This window comes from Ostrinia nubilalis, chromosome 1, assembly GCF_963855985.1.
Source record: "Ostrinia nubilalis chromosome 1, ilOstNubi1.1, whole genome shotgun sequence".
Lineage (NCBI taxonomy): Eukaryota > Metazoa > Arthropoda > Insecta > Lepidoptera > Crambidae > Ostrinia > Ostrinia nubilalis.
The window spans coordinates 15816056-15830436 of NC_087088.1; the positions used below are offsets into that span (position 1 = coordinate 15816056).

The following is a 14381-nucleotide window of genomic DNA, read 5'->3' on the forward strand; positions in this document are numbered from 1 at the left end:
TATTAGCAGTACATGTTGATTTATCATTTATAATGTAGACACTACCTACTGCTTTTTCTATTTATTTATATCAACCGACAGACAGTGGTGACTGAGTGTGTTGCGGCGCTTCTTCTCAGCACTTCCCAAATGTTAAATTAATAGAATTAGAAATTTTGACTTAGACTTTATCGATGCAGGAAAAAGAGCTTCTAGCCCGCAGCATGGGCGAGCTAGAATTCCAGCGCAAGCTCGAGATGAGCGAGAGCGTGACGAGCGAGCGCGACGAGCGGCCCATCGGCGAGCGCGAGCGCGCGGAAGGCGAGAGCGCCGACGACTCCGAGCCCTCCGACGACGACGACACCGACGCCGACGACGCCGAGACCAAAGGTGACTGCCGTAGATATAGAAGCTAGCTAAGCGAGCTAGAGTTCCAGCGCAAGCTCGAGATGAGCGAGAGCGTGACGAGCGAGCGCGACGAGCGCCGACGACACCGAGCCCTCCGACGACGACGACACCGACGCCGACGACGCCGAGACCAAAGGTGACTACCGTAGATACAGAGAGCTCCTAGCCCGCAGCATGGCGAGCTAGAGTTCCAGCGCAAGCTCGAGATGAGCGAGAGTGTGACGAGCGAGCGCGACGAGCGGCCCATCGGCGAGCGCGAGCGCGCGGAAGGCGAGAGTGCCGACGACTCCGAGCCTTCCGACGACGACGACACCGACGCCGACGACGCCGAGACCAAAGGTGACTGTCATAGATACAGAGAGCTCCTAGCCCGCAGCATGGCGAGCTAGTTCCAGCGCAAGCTCGAGATGAGCGAGAGCGTGACGAGCGAGCGCGACGAGCGCCGACGACACCGAGCCCTCCGACGACGACGACGCCGACGCCGAAGACGCCGAGACCAAAGGTGACTACCGTAGATACAGAGAGCTCCTAGCCCGCAGCATGGCGAAACTTCCTGCCCCGTACAACCAAACTGTGGAATGGACTGTCGTCTGCGGTGTTTCCGGATGGATACGACCTGCAAGCTTTCAAGAGGAGAGCGCATCTTCACCTTAAAGGCCGGCAACGCACCTGTAACGCCCCTGGGTCTGCGGGTGTCTATGGGCGACGGTAATCACTTACCATCAGGTGATCCGTCTGCTCGTTTGCCTCCTGTCACAAAAAAAAAAAAAGGCTAGAGTTCCAACACAAGCTCGAGATGAGCGAGAGCGTGACGAGCGAGCGCGACGAGCGGCCCATCGGCGAGCACGAGCGCGCGGAGGGCGAGAGCGCCGACGACTCCGAGCCCTCCGACGACGACGACACCGACGCCGACGACGCCGAGACCAAAGGTGACTACCGTAGATATAGAAGCTAGCTAAGCGAGCTAGAGTTCCAGCGCAAGCTCCAGATGAGCGAGAGCGTGACGAGCGAGCGCGACGAGCGCCGACAACGCCGAGACCTCCGACGACGACGACGCCGACGCCGAAGACGCCGAGACCAAAGGTCAGTGCCAACATCAATCTATCGAGGAGATAGCGAGTCGAGGAGCAGTCGAGTGTGAATTAATTCAGTGTTAGAAGCGCTAGTGTAGCGCGTCAATGAATATCAGTTCTTATCCTATAAACATGTTTAAAAAGTTGAACTGACTCCATTGAAAAAAGTTATCTGTTGTTATATTTTGATATGGTTAGTGAGCATGCTTATCCTGATAGCTTTCCGAATTGCCATTCCAAGATGCTTTTTTCTAATGTGAAGAACAGGTAGTCTCTTTATTTTCAAACTTTTATTACCAGACAGACAGAGATAGGTAACACATGATTTGACAACGTGCCTACTTTTATCTTATCCCAGGGCAACGCGACCTCACCGCTCAGCTGGCAGCCTTGAGCGAAGACATCGACACCAAAGCGCGGCTCATCGAACAGCTGGAAGTGTCGCAGCGCAGGCTCACCGCCCTAAGGCAGCACTACGAGCAGAGGCTCGACACCCTGCACCACCAGATCAAGGCCACCAACGACGAGAGGGATAAAGTTCTGGCGTCCTTAGGTATGTTATTGTAGTTAGGTATGTGTAAACGCGCTGGTATTCTTAGAGCGCTTTCACATTTAGGCGACTTTAGCAGCATGACAGACGCGCTGCCGATAATTTCATACTATGTGACAGCGGATGCATGCCTTCACATTATAAAAACGCCGCTGCCGCGCTGCTGTCGCGCTTCTCACGCCCTAATGTGAAAGCGGCCATAACGTTCCTTTTGTTTTAGTCCAGGTTTCCTCGTTTCAGAGCGAAGTAGAAAAGTGTTTTAAATAACCAATCAGAATTCATTATTTCCACATCTCTTCGCTCCGCTGCGGTGGAAATGGATCGCGCGGAGAAGAGAGAAGGGTCGTGCTGACTCATTTTTCTATAGAATTTGACAGCGGCGCCGAGCGGAGCTGTGCGGAGTGTGTTTTCCTTTCATAGATAGCAATAGAAAGAAGAAGAAAGAAAGAATCCTACTAGCTCCGTCGCACATCTCTCGTCTCCATTCCGCTCCGCCTTGATAGAAACCGGGTCTTAATTTCTTCTTTATTTTTCTTACATACGAAATTTCTAAAATCAAATCTGCACTTTCATTTTGTAGCAACGCAGGCATCCCCACCAAGTGAGAAACTGAAGCGCGTCAAAGACGAATATGAACGACGGGTCTCTGCGATGTCCCGCGAGCTGCGGCGGCTGCAGGCGGCGCAGCGCGAGCACACGCGGCTGCAGCGCTCGCAGCAGCACACCACGCAGCAGATCCTGGCCCTGAGGAGCGACCTCCAGAACATGAAGCGGGACAAGGTACTCCCCGCAGCAGTGTCCCGGTGCGATGTCCCGCGAGCTGCGGCGGCTGCAGGCGGCGCAGCGCGAGCACACGCGGCTGCAGCGCTCGCAGCAGCACACCACGCAGCAGATCCTGGCCCTGAGGAGCGACCTCCAGAACATGAAGCGGGACAAGGTACTCCCCGCAGCAGTGTCCCGGTGCGATGTCCCGCGAGCTGCGGCGGCTGCAGGCGGCGCAGCGCGAGCACACGCGGCTGCAGCGCTCGCAGCAGCACACCACGCAGCAGATCCTGGCCCTGAGGAGCGACCTCCAGAACATGAAGCGGGACAAGGTACTCCCCGCAGCAGTGTCCCGGTGCGATGTCCCGCGAGCTGCGGCGGCTGCAGGCGGCGCAGCGCGAGCACACGCGGCTGCAGCGCTCGCAGCAGCACACCACGCAGCAGATCCTGGCCCTGAGGAGCGACCTCCAGAACATGAAGCGGGACAAGGTACTCCCCGCAGCAGTGTCCCGGTGCGATGTCCCGCGAGCTGCGGCGGCTGCAGGCGGCGCAGCGCGAGCACACGCGGCTGCAGCGCTCGCAGCAGCACACCACGCAGCAGATCCTGGCCCTGAGGAGCGACCTCCAGAACATGAAGCGGGACAAGGTACTCCCCGCAGCAGTGTCCCGGTGCGATGTCCCGCGAGCTGCGGCGGCTGCAGGCGGCGCAGCGCGAGCACACGCGGCTGCAGCGCTCGCAGCAGCACACCACGCAGCAGATCCTGGCCCTGAGGAGCGACCTCCAGAACATGAAGCGGGACAAGGTACTCCCCGCAGCAGTGTCCCGGTGCGATGTCCCGCGAGCTGCGGCGGCTGCAGGCGGCGCAGCGCGAGCACACGCGGCTGCAGCGCTCGCAGCAGCACACCACGCAGCAGATCCTGGCCCTGAGGAGCGACCTCCAGAACATGAAGCGGGACAAGGTACTCCCCGCAGCAGTGTCCCGGTGCGATGTCCCGCGAGCTGCGGCGGCTGCAGGCGGCGCAGCGCGAGCACACGCGGCTGCAGCGCTCGCAGCAGCACACCACGCAGCAGATCCTGGCCCTGAGGAGCGACCTCCAGAACATGAAGCGGGACAAGGTACTCCCCGCAGCAGTGTCCCGGTGCGATGTCCCGCGAGCTGCGGCGGCTGCAGGCGGCGCAGCGCGAGCACACGCGGCTGCAGCGCTCGCAGCAGCACACCACGCAGCAGATCCTGGCCCTGAGGAGCGACCTCCAGAACATGAAGCGGGACAAGGTACTCCCCGCAGCAGTGTCCCGGTGCGATGTCCCGCGAGCTGCGGCGGCTGCAGGCGGCGCAGCGCGAGCACACGCGGCTGCAGCGCTCGCAGCAGCACACCACGCAGCAGATCCTGGCCCTGAGGAGCGACCTCCAGAACATGAAGCGGGACAAGGTACTCCCCGCAGCAGTGTCCCGGTGCGATGTCCCGCGAGCTGCGTTTAAAAGCCGAAAACCGTTAAAAAGAACATAATACCAGGCCTGTTTATCTCCGCGAGTTTACATCGAAAACAAAACACGCACGATGGCCCACCTACAGGATACGATTCGACAAGGCCTCACATACGAGCGAACATTGACTCACGCACGCGTATTCTTGTGTATGATAGAAGAAAATGGTGTACTAAATACAGTGCAGTATTTAACTGCCTAAATAATAATAAAAACACAGAATGTACTTTTTTAAGTTGCCTCAAGACACTGAGAGGTAAATAAGTAGTTAATATTATTCATGATAATTCATGCTAAATCATGTATTTCCTCCGCCATTTTCCGCAGTTTGGCACCTCACGTCACATCATTTTACCGAAGTCAGCCCTATAGCTTCGGCGCAGTGCCGATCACTGACGTTTGTCAACAAAATGGTGCTTGACTCTTGAGACAGGCTAAATTACACCATATTGTTAATGACATTGAGCATACATTTTTTTAAATACCTTCGCGAAGTAAAACTTCTGTACGTAGTACTTATTATTATTCTGTGATAATACTAACAGTATTTTCCAAACCGGTTTAGAGCTTTGCCCCGCAGCAGTGTCCCGGTGCGATGTCCCGCAAGCTGCGGCGGCTACAAGCGGCATAGACAATTCTATTCTAATTTAAATATTTTACAGGTCAAGTTGGTCCAAAGGATGCGAATGGAAGCGAAACGCCACGCGCAAGCTGAAGCCGCGAGAGCTAAGGAGGTAAGCATTCATCTTATGACAGTTGAATCTTATACAGTCATTATGTTTCTGTATTGTGCAGACTAACGACAGTCAGTAACTAGCACATTCTACGATACAACCACTTCCAGATTCATAAACAGCCTGATAGACAACTACTTTATCTGTCCTAGAATTTCATGTAACATTTTTTTACAGGTAGCGCAATTGCGAAAAGAATCAAGAAAGAACGCGAATTTGATCAGATCATTAGAAGCAGAAACGAGGCTGAAAGAACAGGTAAATGAAATAGTCTTAAAGTTTGCTAGTTAGGGACATTCATTCATTGTCAATCTGCACCAAAATATTAAATACAATGTTTTGTTTTTAAAGCTTTAAATAATGTTGTTATTTCCTAAGGTACTGAAACGCAAGCAAGAGGAAGTGTCGTTACTTAGGAGAGGCCACCGCGATAAGCTTAGCAGTCGCGCTGCGGGCAGATTGCATGGTACGTATTAATCAAACTTCGAAAAAACCATAACTATAATCTTCAGGTGTCAGACTCCATTGCAGGAGGAGGACTCTCCAATTAACTAGAGGAAAATGGAGGCCATTCTAATAAATTAGAGGCCTTTTCTGGCCAAACAATTTTGTAATGCCAAATGGGAAAGTACTCTTAAAATAATACTGTAGATAAAATGTTTTACTCAAAGAAAACATTCCTTTATTTTTGAAAAGAAACAGAACTGCATTCAAAGATCGTCAAAAGAAAGTCGATCGAAAGTCGCCTTTATGTCGTGTTGTCGTCATCTACCTACTCTACCGGAAACACCCGACAAATGGTAATATAAAAAAGTCCAGTTTTAAAATATAAATAATTTCAGATCGCAACCGCAAAAACAAAATGGCGCAATGCCGCGAGGCGTGGTCCAAGCTCGACTGCTGGGTGTCCCGCGTGTGCGCCGCGCGGACCACGCTCGCCGAATTGGAACACGCGCTCGAACAACAGCTGCGCCAGCGGGACAGCGCCACGAGGGCCGCGCGGGACACGCGCGACCCCGACAATGAGCAGCTGCTGCAGTACTTGCGGACTGCCATAGCTGACACGCAGACGCAGATCATGCAGATCGAGGTAGGTGATGAACCTTAAGGGTTTCACTATTAGGTTCATTATCACACAACTGGCTTGCGACCTAGTTAACAGCTGCGCCAGCGGGACAGCGCTACGAGGGCCGCGCGGGACACGCGCGATCCCGACAATGAGCAGCTGCTACAGTACTTGCGGACTGCTATAGCTGACACGCAGACGCAGATCATGCAGATCGAGGTAGGTGATGAACCTTAAGGGTTTCACTATTAGGTTCATTATCACACAACTGGCTTGCGACCTAGTTAACAGCTGCGCCAGCGGGACAGCGCTACGAGGGCCGCGCGGGACACGCGCGATCCCGACAATGAGCAGCTGCTACAGTACTTGCGGACTGCTATAGCTGACACGCAGACGCAGATCATGCAGATCGAGGTAGGTGATGAACCTTAAGGGTTGCACAATTAGGTTCATTATCACACAACTGGCTTGTGGCGTAGTCGACCACGCTATCAGACTAGGAACACGTGCTCGAACAACAGCTGCGCCAGCGGGACAGTGCTACGAGGGCCGCGCGGGACACGCGAGACCCTGACAATGAACAACTGCTGCAGTACCTGAGGACTGCTATAGCTGACACGCAGACGCAGATCATGCAGATCGAGGTAGGTGATGAACCTTAAGGGTTTCACTATTAGGTTCAATATCACACAACTGGCTTGTGACTTAGTAGACCATGCTCGCCGAGCTGGAACACGCGCTGGAACAACAGCTGCGCCAGCGGGACAGCGCTACGAGGGCCGCGCGGGACACGCGCGATCCCGACAATGAGCAGCTGCTACAGTACTTGCGGACTGCTATAGCTGACACGCAGACGCAGATCATGCAGATCGAGGTAGGTGATGAACCTTAAGGGTTTCACTATTAGGTTCAATATCACACAACTGGCTTGCGGCGTAGTCGACCACGCTAGCTGACTTAGAACACGCGCTGGAACAACAGCTGCGCCAGCGGGACAGCGCCACGAGGGCCGCGCGGGACGCGCGATCCCGACAATGAGCAGCTGCTACAGTACTTGCGGACTGCTATAGCTGATACGCAGACGCAGATCATGCAGATCGAGGTAGGTGATGAACCTTAAGGGTTTCACTATTAGGTTCAATATCACACAACTGGTATGCGACATAGTAGACGCGCTCGAACAACAGCTGCGACAGCGGGACAGCGCCACGAGGGCCGCACGGAACACGCGCGACCCCGACAATGAACAACTGCTGCAGTACCTGAGGACTGCTATAGCTGACACGCAGACGCAGATCATGCAGATCGAGGTAGGTGATGAACCTTAAGGGTTGCACTATTAGGTTCAATATCACACAACTGGTATGCGACATAGTAGACGCGCTCGAACAACAGCTGCGCCAGCGGGACAGTGCTACGAGGGCCGCGCGGGACACGCGCGACCCCGGCAATGAGCAGCTGCTACAGTACTTGCGGACTGCTATAGCTGACACGCAGACGCAGATTATGCAGATCGAGGTAGGTGATGAACCTTAATGGTTGCACTATTAGGTTCAATATCACACAACTGGCTTGCGGCGTAGTCGACCACGCTAGCTGACTTGGAACACGCGCTGGAACAACAGCTGCGCCAGCGGGACAGCGCTACGAGGGCCGCGCGGGACACGCGCGATCCCGACAATGAGCAGCTGCTACAGTACTTGCGGACTGCTATAGCTGACACGCAGACGCAGATCATGCAGATCGAGGTAATTTTCACAACTACATACATAGCCTGACTGATTATCAAGCTGAAGTGGTAATGGGCAGGGCATATAGTACGCAGAACTGACGGTCGAAGGGGCAGCAAGGTTCTGGAGCGGAGGTGGACGGACGACATCATAAAGGTAGCAGAAAGGCGCTGGATGCAGGCCGCCACCAACCGGCAATTATGGAGACCTATGTTCAGCAGTGGACGTCCTATGGCTGAAATGTAAAAAGTCGCCGGGGACGAGGGGCATAAGGGATCAACTATTTAGGGCCGGTGTTTTGAAATTTTAACAGTCACAACTGGCGGTCTGATCGTACCATAAAGTTAATATTCCTTCTGAATAGAGCAAAAACCATAAGCTATCAAACGAAACCGATTTTGGATGACACTGGATATCATTTGCGTAATCAAGCACTGAACCAATCACCACGTTTCTGAAGCACTATTTCTCTCAAACATCCACTCATTTCACTCACGTAAAATCAGAAAAATCTCAGAGCTCATATATTCAGCGTGCCAATAAGTGCTAAGGAACTGACGAATAGTTGCAAAAAACGGTTCTGTTTTTAGTAACGGCGACGGCATCACGCATCTCTTTTTATCACACGGTGTTGATACTAGCAGGCCTGTTCATCTCCGCGAGTTTACATCGAAAACAAAACACGCACGATGGCCCACCTACAGGATATTATTCGACAAGGCCTCACATACGAGCGAACATTGACTCACGCACGCGTATTCTTGTGTATGATGGAAGAAAATAAAGAAAATGGTGTACTAAATACTGTGCAGTATTTAACTGCCTACATAATAATAAAAACACAGAATGTACTTTTTTAAGTTGCCTCAAGACACTGAGAGGTAAATAAGTAGTTAATATTATTCATGATAATTCATGCTAAATCATGTATTTCCTCCGCCATTTTCCGCAGTTTGGCACCTCACGTCACATCATTTTACCGAAGTCAGCCCTATAGCTTCGGCGCAGTGCCGATCACTGACGTTTGTTAACAAAATGGTGCTTGACGCTTAAGACAGGCTAAATTACACCATATTGTTAATGACATTGAGCATACATTTTTTTAAATACCTTCGCGAAGTAAAACTTCTGTACGTAGTACTTATTATTATTCTGTGATACTAGTGACATCTCGCTCGCTCAGTTCTTTGTTGCTGTATTCCGCAACTTTATGAATCGTACATCGCGCATTCTCCCCAGGAGGAGAACGACGAGAACGAGCTGCCTCGACTACTGGAGCAGATCGAGTCTGTGGAGGCGGCGCGCTACGCGCTGGAGCGGCTGGCCGCGCTGGCTGCGACGCACGCGCACGACGCCGCGCGCGCGCGAGCCTTGCTGCAGCACACCGGCGCGCGACTCAAGGAGGTCAGCCCTAGACTAGAGATGTAAACTGACTGAATCTGACCGGGCACGATGGTCGAAAACCGGTAATAAACCGGTCATTTACTGTAAAATTCAGTCAATTTGACTCTAATATTACTGTACTGCCACCGAATAATGTATTTTAATTAGGTACCCAATTTCTACCTTACTATAGTTCGTTTCATCCACGAAGACGCGCGGGGTCGAGGTAAGCGGGGGGTGCGGGGAGTTTGATCCGACCAATCCGAGCGACATTGTTGGCATTGGCAGCGTTGCAATTGGATAGTTGTCCCTATGTGCACGCGCAAACTACAATGATGTCGCTCGGATTGGTCGGATCATGCTCCCCGCGCTTTCCTCGACCCCGCGCGTCTTCGTGGATAAAACGAACTATATCTATCTTCTATCTTACTATTATTATTATGATTAAGAATTCGATCGTGTCCCCCAGCTGGAAGAGAACTCGGAGCGCGCGGCGAGCGCCCTGCGCGCGGCCGGCGACCACAACCTCAACCCCTGGGCCGTGCCGCCGCACGCGCTGCACGCGCTGCTCGCGCACGTCTCCTCCGGCTCCTCCACGCGCGCCGTCTCGCCCACCGACAGGTGCGTGGCGCCGCTGGCGGGTCACACTACTGTAGCGTGTCCAGCTGGAGAGAACTCGGAGCGCGCGGCGAGCGCCCTGCGCGCGGCCGGCGACCACAACCTCAACCCCTGGGCCGTGCCGCCGCACGCGCTGCACGCGCTGCTCGCGCACGTCTCCTCCGGCTCCTCCACGCGCGCCGTCTCGCCCACCGACAGGTGCGTGGCGCCGCTGGCGGGTCACACTACTGTAGCGTGTCCAGCTGGAGAGAACTCGGAGCGCGCGGCGAGCGCCCTGCGCGCGGCCGGCGACCACAACCTCAACCCCTGGGCCGTGCCGCCGCACGCGCTGCACGCGCTGCTCGCGCACGTCTCCTCCGGCTCCTCCACGCGCGCCGTCTCGCCCACCGACAGGTGCGTGGCGCCGCTGGCGGGTCACACTACTGTAGCGTGTCCAGCTGGAGAGAACTCGGAGCGCGCGGCGAGCGCCCTGCGCGCGGCCGGCGACCACAACCTCAACCCCTGGGCCGTGCCGCCGCACGCGCTGCACGCGCTGCTCGCGCACGTCTCCTCCGGCTCCTCCACGCGCGCCGTCTCGCCCACCGACAGGTGCGTGGCGCCGCTGGCGGGTCACACTACTGTAGCGTCTCCAGCTGGAGAGAACTCGGAGCGCGCGGCGAGCGCCCTGCGCGCGGCCGGCGACCACAACCTCAACCCCTGGGCCGTGCCGCCGCACGCGCTGCACGCGCTGCTCGCGCACGTCTCCTCCGGCTCCTCCACGCGCGCCGTCTCGCCCACCGACAGGTGCGTGGCGCCGCTGGCGAGTCACAGGACGACTACGGTGGCGTCAGCTTAGCGACTGCAAATGTCTTTCACCATTCACTAATATTGTCTCTTACTAATATCATTCACTACTAGCGACTACTAGGACATGATTCTAGCTCCTCCACGCGCGTCGTCTCGCCCACTGGCAGTTTACTGACGCCGCTGGACAGGACTTTTTACTGTGACTCCATCACTCTAGTGACTGCGATTTATCGAATCCTCCCGCTCCTTTCTTGGCGCTCGCCAGTTGGCGCCACTGTCTGAGCCACTGGTGAGTGACACCGCTGGCGGGTCACAGGACTTAACAGTGGTGTCATCCTAGTCACCTCGGATCCTCCTCCTCCGTCCTCCAACCAATTGGCGCCACTGTCTTAGCTTTTAAGAACATAAATTGAACATTTAAAAAACATAAACCTACAAAAAACAGGCCTTTACGCCTGTTTCCCATATTCAATCCTTGTCCAAATCCGGATTTCAACTGTTTTTAATTCAGTTTTAGATTAAATATCCACAATTTTCGATACATTTACACTTTATTATTGTGAAAATAGTACTGCCTTGTCTTGCATAAAAAAAATATTTTAAACAATATGAAAATGTAAAAACCGCACACATTTTGGCCAAAAACATATTGAAAGACAGTTGACGGTCGGATTTGGATTAGGGTTGAATATAGAAAACCAGCAATAAGGCCTTTTCAAACCTGAGCGATATTCGCTGCCGCTGTGGGTAGAGGTACCTACATACCACGCGGGTTTCGCTCAGGTATTTAGTATCAAGTACCGCGGCTAGAGCGATTTCTCTGCCGCAGACGGTAGCGAATACCGCTTAGGTCTGAACAGTATTATTACCGCATACCCACTGGGTTTTCTCTGCCGCAGACGGTAGCGAATACCGCTTAGATCTGAACAGTATTATTACCGCATACCCACTGGGTTTTCTCTGCCGCAGACGGTAGCGAATACCGCTTAGGTCTGAACAGTATTATTACCGCATACCCACTGGGTTTTCTCTGCCGCAGACGGTAGTGAATACCGCTTAGGTCTGAACAGTATTATTACCGCATACCCACTGGGTTTTCTCTGCCGCAGACGGTAGCGAATACCGCTTAGGTCTGAAAAGTATTATTACCGCATACCCACTGGGTTTTCTCTGCCGCAGACGGTAGCGAATACCGCTTAGGTCTGAACAGTATTATTACCGCATACCCACTGGGTTTTCTCTGCCGCAGACGGTAGCGAATACCGCTTAGGTCTGAATAGGCCTTTAGTTGTAATTTGTAATGGTTGTTCTATAGCACGCTGCTGGAGTTGCGTCGGCAGCACACGAACGGCGTGCGCGAGGTTGCCACGGCGCCCGCCTCGCCGCCCGACGAGCCCGCGCCATTCCAGAGGAACACGTGAGTATACAATGTTATGATCCACACGACACAGCACCTTTGACGTGATACCACAGAATAATAATTAGTACAAAAAGTTTTCTTCGCGAATAGGGTTGCCAGGTCCTAAAACACAAAAGCCGGACTCTCATTTGGCCGGACATTTTACCCTAAAAGTCGGACATGTCACGGAGGGGGGGGTGCAATTATTGTCATAGCTTACGAGTGAATTCTATAATTCTATCATCATCGGTTGCCCAACATCCTGCGTGCGCTTGATATTATTCTGTAGCTCGACTTTCGCCTGGCGCGGCAACCACACAAAAAACCTTTAACAAAAGCCGGACAGGCCGGACAAGACAATTATTACCCGGACACGACCGTAAAAAGCCAAACATGTCCGGCTAAAGCCGGACACCTGGCAACCCTATTCGCGAAGGTATTTTAAAATGTATGCTCAATATCGAGTAACTTAGCTTGTCTCAAGAGTCGAGCACTGTTACGTTGACATACGTCAGTGATCGGCATTGCGCCGATGCCATAGGGCTGACTTCGGTAAATTTATATTTGATGTGCAGTGCCAAACTGCGCAAAATGACGGAAGAAATACATACTGTCTAAGAACTATTGTCGTAAATACCCGCATGTGCATTGCTGATACTGAATAAACTATTTGAATTTGAACACTGTTGGCAGCGTGCGACGCGGCTCAGTGCGACTTCGCGACCTCGGCGTGTACGGGCGCGACGACGACCCCATGACGCAGTCGCTGGTGGAGGCCACGCCCCCGCGGCCCGCGCCCCTCGCCCGCGTGCCCAGCGCGCCCGGCAGCCTGCGGTGAGTGTGACGTCACGCGCAGGCGCAGACATGACGCAGTCGCTGGTGGAGGCCACGCCCCCGCGGCCCGCGCCCCTCGCCCGCGTGCCCAGCGCGCCCGGCAGCCTGCGGTGAGTGTGACGTCACGCGCAGGACCAGACATGACGCAGTCGCTGCTGGAGATGACGAGATGCAAACGGGAATTTGGCTAACCAAACGGGCAGCGGATCCCTGATATTGGCCTCAGTCGCCTATTACAACGACTCTCAAAAAACTTCTAAGAGGAATAATGTTTTACTCGACAAAATGGCAGCGCACAAGTCATGCAAAGCCAATAACCAAAAAAAAAAAGAGTAATGGCAGGATATGTTTTGACGTGAGCCAAATGGCCATTGTGGGGGAGGTCTATGTTCAGCAGTGGACGTCCTATGGCTGAAAAGATGATGATGTTTGACATTGTTCACCGACGCCTAGCTTGTATTTTCAGAGGCCTAAGTCCTCTGGGGGGCACGGGGGCGCAGTCGCCGGTGTCCCCGCGGCGCGTGGCCGACAGCCCGCGCCTGCCGCGCCGCCAGATACCGCAGCCCGTGCATAAGCCCGCCTCCTTGTACGTATCACCATGTATGACACACTCATAAAGTTAATATTCCTTGGGAATAGAGCAACAAACACGAGCTGTCAAACGAAAACGATTTTGGATGACACTGGATGTCATTTGTGGGTCTAGTGTCAGGATTATTTCATTGTTTTGTACAATAAATCAATCACGGAATCAGTCACCACGTTTCTGAAGCACTATTTCTCACGATTTTACTTACGTAAAATCTGAAAATATCTCAGACTTCAAATTTTCAGCGTGCCAATAAGTGCTAACGAACTGTCAAATAGTTGCAAAAAACGGTTCTGTTTGACATCACGCGTCTCTTTTTATCACACAGTGTTGCTGCTAGTGACATCTCGCTCGCTCAGTTCTTTGTTGCTCTATTCCGCTAGGTATATTAACTTTATGGACACTACACTACGGACGCATTAGGATATCACACACCCATAGGAAACACTAGGGCGCATATGCCTACAGTAAATAGAAGTAGCACACGTTTGAAAAACAAACAAAATTCAATTACATATAGCTCGCAAAAAAAGCGCGAAAATCTGCTGTTGTGCTCAGTGCAACATTTAGACTGCTATAGGTTAAAAATAACGACACTCTAAAACCTCGCCTACAGAATATACTAGACTGAAAGAAGATAAAAGATTAGAAGCATACATAATAAGAAAGCCAATTGGGACACACAATACGTGCCTGCGTTAGAAACAACACAATTCAATATTCCTTTTTATTCACAAAACACTTCTCATTTTATCATACGAAATCAACAAATGAGAAACTGACACAACTTCAGTAGTTGAACACGATGCTATAAGCGCTCTTTCTTTATCTGAAAGTTCTAGAACACTTTATTATCTCTCTCTCTCTCTCTACTCTCTTCCCTCTCCCTTCCGCACCTCGGCGTCCACCGCGTATCTGCATGTACACAGCTTGGGTATAGTATACAGGGTGGCCAAAACAGTGAGGTCTAAAAGAAAAATTTA

At 52.9% G+C, this 14381-nt stretch overlaps 1 protein-coding gene across 1 annotated transcript in view; it reads left to right on the forward strand.

Annotated features, from left to right (window-relative positions):
- The window catches only part of LOC135076810 (kinesin-like protein KIF21B), a 50525-nt gene that overhangs the window by 8729 nt on the left and 27415 nt on the right, over positions 1 to 14381 (forward strand). Inside the window, 12 exon segments of the mRNA XM_063971261.1 lie at positions 180 to 369; positions 1819 to 2013; positions 2591 to 2790; positions 4922 to 4993; positions 5171 to 5251; positions 5372 to 5459; positions 5836 to 6083; positions 9029 to 9193; positions 9642 to 10573; positions 11892 to 11993; positions 12669 to 12809; positions 13276 to 13395. Coding sequence (XP_063827331.1) covers positions 180 to 369; positions 1819 to 2013; positions 2591 to 2790; positions 4922 to 4993; positions 5171 to 5251; positions 5372 to 5459; positions 5836 to 6083; positions 9029 to 9193; positions 9642 to 10573; positions 11892 to 11993; positions 12669 to 12809; positions 13276 to 13395 — 2534 coding nt within the window.